The sequence below is a fragment of the Belonocnema kinseyi genome, chromosome 3 (genome assembly GCF_010883055.1).
Source record: "Belonocnema kinseyi isolate 2016_QV_RU_SX_M_011 chromosome 3, B_treatae_v1, whole genome shotgun sequence".
NCBI classification, from domain to species: Eukaryota; Metazoa; Arthropoda; class Insecta; order Hymenoptera; family Cynipidae; genus Belonocnema; species Belonocnema kinseyi.
In genome coordinates, this window is record NC_046659.1 from 67,434,297 (window position 1) to 67,443,283 (window position 8,987).

The 8,987-nt window shown below is 31.2% G+C and overlaps 1 protein-coding gene across 2 annotated transcripts in view; it reads right to left on the reverse strand.

The window, feature by feature from the left end:
• The window catches only part of LOC117168750 (protein draper), a 71,948-nt gene that overhangs the window by 29,533 nt on the left and 33,428 nt on the right, over nucleotides 1-8,987 (reverse strand). For both annotated transcript variants that reach the window (XM_033354500.1, XM_033354499.1), the window contains exons 2-6: nucleotides 3,402-3,716; nucleotides 3,198-3,324; nucleotides 2,937-3,105; nucleotides 2,206-2,452; nucleotides 418-538 (exon numbers count right to left, since the gene is read on the reverse strand). In XM_033354500.1, the coding sequence (XP_033210391.1) occupies nucleotides 418-538; nucleotides 2,206-2,452; nucleotides 2,937-3,105; nucleotides 3,198-3,324; nucleotides 3,402-3,508 (771 nt within the window). In that variant the 5' untranslated portion in view covers nucleotides 3,509-3,716. The remainder of the gene's footprint in view (nucleotides 1-417; nucleotides 539-2,205; nucleotides 2,453-2,936; nucleotides 3,106-3,197; nucleotides 3,325-3,401; nucleotides 3,717-8,987) is intronic.

An 8,987-nucleotide genomic window follows, 5' to 3' on the forward strand; every position in this document is an offset into this window, starting at 1 on the left:
ATCTGAAAAATCTCTATCCCATCCACACACTACTCCTTTCCCCTGCCGAGTGAGTCACGCCTACCCCGAAAGGGAAATGGCTTAATGGTGCAATAATAATAAAAAAAAATGACGGAATGGGTTGCAGTCAAGTACACAATGGGGGGACCTATAGCTTAAGGTGGGTTCCTCGGTAAAGGTACATTGAAAAATTTCTAGAGGTACCGGCTCAGGGATCGAACCCCGGACCTCTGAGGTGAAGTCCGAGTTTCTAACCAACTGATTATTATTATTATTATTATTATTATTATTATTATTATTACGTTCACGCGATCCACAGGACAAGCTTGCAACTGGACATGAAAATATGTCATAACAAATAAGACTTTAAAGTGAGCTAAGTGTATCTTAATAATTTAACTATATTTTAAAACTTACCATCCAGCCAGGAGTACATGTACAGTTTCCGGTTATGTTATCACATGTTCCACCGTTTTGACAGCGACACTCAGATTTGCACTCTTCTCCATGTTTATTTTTAGGACACTTCTTTGTACATCTGGATAATAAAAAAAAAACAAAAACCTTTATATCAGATTTCTCCCTGATGTAAAAAATAGAGAAGAATGTAAATATTTGTACAGGAATACAAATATATGAGTCGTACTCTTCAACAGAAGGGCTCGAATCATTATTCTTATATGTTTTCTCTACTCAACTATCCAACAATTTCATCAGTTTCCATTCTGTTGCATTAATTTATACAGTATTCTGATCTATTTTCTTTTCCGAAATTTGTTTCCATTTTATCCTGTTTTGTCAGTTTTGACCTATTTTTCCTTTGCAAGCATTTTATCTTTATATATTATTTTTGTCCTATTCTTGTTTCTGTCCCTTTTTTCAATTATGCATACTATTCCTCTTCCCAAAGAATTAAATCGTTCTTTATGTCATCTGATTATGTTTATATTATTTTCTATTATGTTTTACAGAATTTCTCATACCCAATTTATTCAGAGAATGCTATCCTTCTCTATAGCTTTCCATCCCATTGTATCTCTTTACCCTATTTTTCTTTTTCCAATCATTGTATCCTCTTCTATCCAATTCCATCAATTGCAATTTTACTACTTTTCTTAACAGTTGTATCATTTACCACCCTGCTTTATCGACTATCTTCTTCCGTTTCCAAAAGATTGATGGCCTTTATACCATATTATAAAATCATATTTTTCTGTATCAAATAAAATTGGTTTATTTGTACAGATAAAGAAATCACTAAAGTAGGTATCCACTAAAACTTAGATGTGAGAAAGTTACAAAAGACCAGAATAAAAATGGATAGAATTCATACACAGAGACATAAGATAGAAATTCAGATAGAAATTGATATAACTCTGAAAAATCAATTAATACAAGTGGGTGGAATTAAATAAGTGTTAGAGAGAATACGATAGAAATGGATAGAATAAAAATGGTTTAAAGTAAATAAGATTGTCTATTTGTTCTGTCAATTACGGTTCAACTTTCTTACTTTTTGAATTCTTTCCCACACTTTTTAACAATAATCCCATACACTGGGAAGAACAAGTGATGGAATAATATGACAGAAGCAGGTAAAATAGATGCAGATTGGATTAAAACGAAAATGGATATAATAAAACAGGTTAAAAATTTCAGGGCAGAAATTGATAGAATTGGGTTGCATCATTATGGGATGAAATGCAGTATCTAATATTTTTTCGGTAATTGTTTACTTTCATGGCTTTTCCTAATTTTTGAATAAATGATTTTAAATCTTTTGCAAAGCCTTGTTTCTGTCCAAAAGTAAAATAGACAATACAAAATTGATGCCGCAGCGATTTCGCGATGAAAGAGCCGTGGGGCCGCGGCGGAAGAATGTGTTCAGTCAATCGTGATAAACAGCAGGGAGGGCTGCACTCTTACCGCATTAGTTGTATCATTCACTCGACTAATGACATTTAGGACCATGCCCGAAACCGCACTTAAATGGGATTCCCAGTGTATCAGCCGGGGGAGGCCAAAACGAATTTGTATTTTTGCAAAATAAAATACCAAAAGAATCTGAGTCAGGCTAGCCTTAAAAAAGTGAACTTGAAGACAGGAAACTATTTCGAGATTTCTAAACACCATCTTCAATTTTAGACTATGTCTACAATGATTCATAGGTCGTTTTAGAACTAAATTAACAAACAAGAAACTTACAGCGCTCCAGTGTATCCAGCAGCACAGTGACATTCGCCAGAAATGTGGTGACAGCTGCCCCCATTTTCACATTTGCAAACTTCTCCGCAATCCTGTCCATACCGACCCGAAGAACATGGTTCATCACACAACCCTCCCTTCCATCCTTTAGTACAAATACATTTGCCATCGAAAGGATCACAACTAGCATCATTTTGACACATACAACTACTTTGACAGTCCTTGCCCCATTTTCCGAAAGGACATTCTAAAAAAATTATAAATGTTATAAAAATGGATTTCCTAAAGTATTATCATTAAACACTATAAAGCATTTGATAAAAGAAACAATCGAGCTTTAAGAATACATAAAACTTCTTTTTCTTTTTCTCACATTTGGCGAATGGTCATTTCAATTAAGATAAACAATTTCGTAAGTATAGACTTCCTAAAGTACTTCTATAATCATATTCATCAATTCATCGTCATCTATATCATTACAGTCTGAGGGGATCGCTCAAACAATTCCCACCCTAATTCTTCAAAGGATTCTTTTAGTTTATTTTTAAAATGAGGAACTGGACATTAAAGTTTGATAAAAGTGAATCAGCATAAGAGTGATTCAGAAGTTACTAGATGTATTCGTAATTTCTGGGAATTAATCATTTTTCTTAGGGTCAGCTAATTATAGCCTGATTGCAGAATTATTAAACGGGTTTGAATTATTTAATAAAATTTAAGTATTAACTTACTGAGGTCGCAATGTGGACCACCGTATCCTGATTCACAAGTACATACGTCCGGAGCTGTACAACGACCATGACGACAATCTTCTGAACATACAGGAATGCAACGTTCTCCGTCTGTTGTCAAGGTGTAACCCTTACAACATTCATCAACTGGTTTGTGTTTTGTTAACGTCTTTAAAATAACAACAAGTTTTAATACAATTATTATACCAAAAAAAGTTCTGACTTTTACTGGATAAACAATACCTAAATTTTGCAACCCACCTGAGTTTTATATACAGTCTTGTAAATTACTTTATATTTGGAACACCTCGGTGGAAAACTCAAGCACCAAGTGTGTTCCCGTTCCATGTAAGGTTTCTGTTCAGTTACCGTAACTGTGACATAATACCTATAAATAAATTAAAGGATTGAACTTAATTAGTATATAATACCCAAATATATAAGAAAAAATCTATAGAGACTTACTCTAGCTGTTTCGTACAGACATTGGAACCCTCTAAAGCAGCAACTGTTATTGTCACGAATATCAGGGTTGTTGCCACTACAGCAGATATTTTGGCAACGAACGCCATTTCTCCCAGATTTTAATTCTGTATTTCTACTTTTCTAAACTCGACTACTCGAGTTGAAATTTGTTCTTTCAGCCTCGATCTTTCATCTCTTCAACTCTATCCTCGATCCAGCCCGAATTTTCAAACAACTCAACCAGGAGTGTTTTTCAGGATTTTTTTCTCCAGCTTGGTCCATCGGCACTCGGCAGCTTACATAATTATCTCCTATCTAGAAATATAAAAGAGAAATATGAGTGATCTGCATTTTATAAGCTTTTCTTTAGTATTTTCAACCTTCAAGAAAATTTATCGACATGACCATGATGGTCTCTTGCACGCCTACACCAGTGCAGATTTAGACAAAAACAATATTAAATAGAAATAAGTAAAAAGATATCTTCCCCTGAATTGTGTTAGTAACAATATTTAAATCAGTTGCAGCTTTAAATAAATAGAAAACCTTTGTTTGCAAAATAAGTAAGAAAAATTAATTTTTTATGTTCATTGGGTATAGTTTTCACTTTTGCAATATCTCTCAAATAAAGTTACTATGACTGTTCTATTCCAGTAATTTATTACTATTCTGGGAAAACGACTTTTCTGACTTTTTAGAATGTAAATGAACACATAATGGGTTTTCTACACATTTATCTACACATGCTCTACTTTTCAGAATTGAATTTTTTTTCCTATTTCGAGAAAGATGTGATTCACGAAACGTTCATTAATCACGAATTGTAAACGGCACGTGACCGGAAGTTCAAAAATGTCAAGTCAAAATCTGACACCTACATTTTCGACAGAAAGCTGAAACCTGCAATAAATTATTTTAAAGCATTAAAACTTCATCTTTATAGCCTAAGGATCGCATAACATTTCGGACAAAATAACTTAATTTTCTCCATAAAATATTTAAAAATAGGAATGCTATTCTTTCCGTTTTGGTAATTTTTTTATTTGTTGTTCATCTTAAATATTATAATAGTCATGATATTAAAAATAGTCAGAGTTTTCTGAATACAAGTGGACCGATTTGCTGAAATGATCCTTTATGAAATTAAAAGATGGAAAGTTAAACAAATTTTGTAATACATAATTATTCAATTTCATCATAAGTAGATTTATATCCTACTTTATCTTATTCTAATTTTCTTTACAACATCTTTATAATTTTATATCCCTTTATATCTTCCTCTGAATAATTGTATACTTTAATTTCATCCTTTTTTATTACTTTTTGCTGCATTTCAATTTTATAATTGTTTACATCATTCTTTTTCCGGTGATACTATACTTTTGTATAATATTTTTATATTATTAGAAAGCGAAAGGCGCGCTTGCAGCATGCACCTTCGACAATTTTTGTTACGAGAGTTTTGTGCATGTTATCGTAAATAATCTTCAAAATCTCAAATGTCAATTTTTCTCGACGAAAATAGTATGTATTTTCTGCATTTAAATGTTAAAATAAAAATGGTAAATACAATGAAAGTAGTAATATTTCGCAAAACATGTATCATACAAAAGTCTACTTTGTATGACGATTGTTTACTTATTATCGAAATTGGAAACAGCAGAATTGTGGCGCATGTTTTCCCCGAAAGTCATTATTTTTTAAAATTGAACGATTCTACCAAAAACTGGTAAAAAGTGACAGTAAGAAGAATTAAATTACAAAAACAATTCTTAAAATAATTATTTTCCGCTATTCTAAAACTTTTTCATAAAAACTATGTTTTTTCTTTCATAAGACATGGCGAAAATATCATTTTAATTCTCAAAATCAGAAAACTTTTTTTTCAGAGACATAAATTTGGCACGGCACTTACCTCAAGGAAAAATTGACTAAAATGTACTAATTTTTTTAAAATTTTGCTCGGAATAAAAAGAAAGCTTAGGCCTTTTTTAAGAACTTTGAGCCCACTTAAATTTTATTTTTGTCTATAAACAATCAATATTTTACTTTTTATCCTCATATTTCTTGAAAATAAATCGTCATCATCTTCCAAAAATTGTTATGACAAATAAAAAGGAGTAGAAAAAATCGATCAAAACTGTTGTATAAAATCTTTTCTTTATTGGTATTAAAAGAGTTTAAAATCGCCAAAGCAAATGGTACATTCTTTCTTTTGAGATCAAAAATGAAAAAAATAGCTGTTTATTTTTAAAACCAATCCAAAATTTTTGTATCTTATTTAAGATAGAAATAAACTCTACTTTCTTCTACATAATTTTATGCAACAAAATTAGAGCATTCAAACATTTACAATTCAAAATTAGATTTCCAGACTGCGTCCTTTCCGGCTCATCAGAGACAAATACGTAACAAATGAAAAGAAAAGAAAAAAAAGTTTCTTTTCCTATTAAATAAATGTAAAAATCTGAATATATTATCTCAGAATCAACTAAAACTTTCTATGTCGATTAGTGAAAATTCACATTGAAAAATCTGTCAGTGTTAATTGATTTTCCGATAGAAAAAGTTACTCAAATTTAACTACCTCCAGCAACTTAATTCTAGTACTTTTATTTACTTATTTCTATTATTTAAATTGATATTGTTATTCAAATTTTCGGAATTATAACTGGTAAAGTACCATACAATGGGGCGTTATTTGCTTCTTTTAGATTAAAAATATGAAGGTTTGGAATTAACTTTTGTAAAACTGTAATTGCAAGACCTGAAATGATTAGTGTCACGTTTCAATAAAGTTGCCACCGCTTTCCTCCACATGTGTGCCGCTTAGCCCCAGTTTACTTTAATGATATTATTGCGGATTAGTCAGAAATTTATAGAACCCTAATAGATTGAACTGAAGTTTATCAGTGAATAAAATTTTAAGTCATACTGTATATCATTTCTTCCGGAAACAGACTATAAATCTTCTACAGTAGATATCTACCCACTCACTTTTTAAATTCCATCATCCGTAATTCGTTTAATGCCTCTCGACCTCTTATTTGTCTAGTAAAACACCGTCACAGGATATCCCATGATGTTCTACTTCAATGTAAACTTTTTTTCTTAAATGATCGCCAATCTTTCAATTTAAAACCACTGATTTAACAATTATTGATGATTATTATTATCAATATAAACAGTTTTAATTTTATGAATTTTGAGTATAAGATAGATACTATATGATCAAAGTAATTTATGAAACTCTAGATTGATAATCTTATCATATAGAATCTAAATTTGGTCTATTTTCAATTAAATTTGTATACAATAAGATAATTGTTTATGTATCGGTTTAAATTTAACTTTGGAAAGTTCAATTACCTTCTACACCCTCTGCATAGAGAAACTAAGAATATCTCTCCTCTTCTAGTACGGAAAACGATATAAAATTCTAGACGATGCCTCTTTGTGCTACTTTTTATGTTGTACGAATAGCTTATAGTGACCTTCGCATCTCATGGGATTGGCACGCAAGCTCGGTCGAGGCTCATCAATTCTTGGATTTTTATAAATATCGAGGAAAGAAAGGAAATCATGAATAAATCTTAAATAAGTTAATAAAAAATTATTAAGATACATAGTTATGCTTCCATGAGATTCAAAAATTAAATTAGCCTGTCAATCATACAATTGACTTAGAATTATACGGAAAACCCCAGAGAGCTTATTGTTATAACAACAGACTAGTCTTTACAAAGAATATGTTATTATACTTTCAAATTTGTGGCGAGAAACATAAAAACACGTAGAATTTAACTGTGCACTCGGAAAACGATTTGGTTAAATCACCAAAAAATTGTGATTCACAGTTTTTGGGTTCAAAAATTTTTTTTAAAGTGCATATTGCTTTGCTTGGAATAAAATATATTCAAAACTAACTTTGAGAATTAGTATTAATAACTTAAGAATCTTACGAAAATTCCCTAGAAGGTTCTGTGACATTGAAAATTTTGAAAGAACATTCCAATTCCAATAGGTAAATTAATTTCAAATTATTTATGACCAGTTTTTAAGAATTGGGAAATGATAAAATTCTTGGAGGAGTTAAATAGTCTTTAAAAATTTCATGAAATCTCGTGGAATCCCTGATAATCCTTGCAATAATTTGAAAACCCATTCATTCTTTTTAAAACTTTGTATATCCCTTTAACATTTTGAAATCGTGCTTAAACTCCGTGAAATCTTATGAAATCCTACAAATCGCTTGAAATCTTCAAAATTCAATAAAAATCCCTAATAATCATTTGAAATCCGTGGATCAATCCCTTGAAATCTCTAGAAATCGGTTTAAATCTTTGAAATTCCATGAAATATTTCAACATTATACCAGATCCCTTGAGATGTTTTCAAACCCTTTGAAATTCATTGAAATCTTTAAAATGCGTGGGAATCTTTCTGAATCTTTTGAAATCGTCCAAAATTCTTGATATTTTTGAATCTTATAAAATCTCTTAAAATCCTCTGGCATTCTATACAATCATCGACACGCCTTTAAATGTCTTGTAATCCGTTAAAATCCCATAAATTCCTTTGCAATTTTTTCATATTTTGTTAAATCCTTAAAATCCCCAAAATCTCATTAAAATTCTCTGACATCCTTAAAAATGAAAGTTAAAATAATTCAATATTTCCTTAAGTCTTTTTAAAATCCTTTAATACTTCTTTTGAAATATCCCGAAATTTCTTTAAAATTTTCGTAATCCGAGGAAATCTTTCTTAATTCCTTTAAATCCCTCAAATACCTCAAAATTCCATTAAAATCCTTCCGTATCTCTTTTAACATCTCAAAATCACTTAAAATCTGATAAAATTCTTTAAAGACCATTAAAATCATGTAAAATCTCTTGAGAAAGTGAAAACCTTCTCTGAAATTTTACTAGTGAATTTCAGAAATTCGTTTAATGTTACTTGGCCAAGTATTCGTATCGGATATATTATTATTATTATTATTATTATTATTATTATTATTATTATTATTATTATTATTACACCATTAAGCCATTTCCCTTTCGGGGTAGGCGTGACTCACTCGGCAGGGGAAAGGAGTAGAGTGTGGAAGGGATAGAGATTTTTCAGATTGATCCAGAATTCTCGTGCTATTTAAATAAATAACACGTTCGTTCCGCAACACTGCTCCGACCCAGGTTGCTGATCATTAGCAATCACCCCAAGCGAAGAACCTCACGAAGTCGTTGTGTAAGGTTCCCCACTTGGGTCCATTAATAGCCAAGGTCTTTGTTTCAGGCGTCGTTCACTCTACTGACACTCTTTTTATTAACTATTTGCCGCCATACTTTCCTGTCCTGGCATACTTCTCTAGCTTCTCTTATGTCCATGCATTTTTTCATGCAGGCTCTCGTGTTTCTGTGACTTCTTATGTCTCTTCTAAGTAGGGTCTCATTCACACATTCTAACCATTCTTTCCGCGGTCTTACTTTACTTACTTTGTCCATTAGGGTTTTCCCGCTTATTATGCGCATGAATCTCATGTCAATTGCGTTAATTTTACTCTTATCTTTTTCTTGATAAGTTCATGTC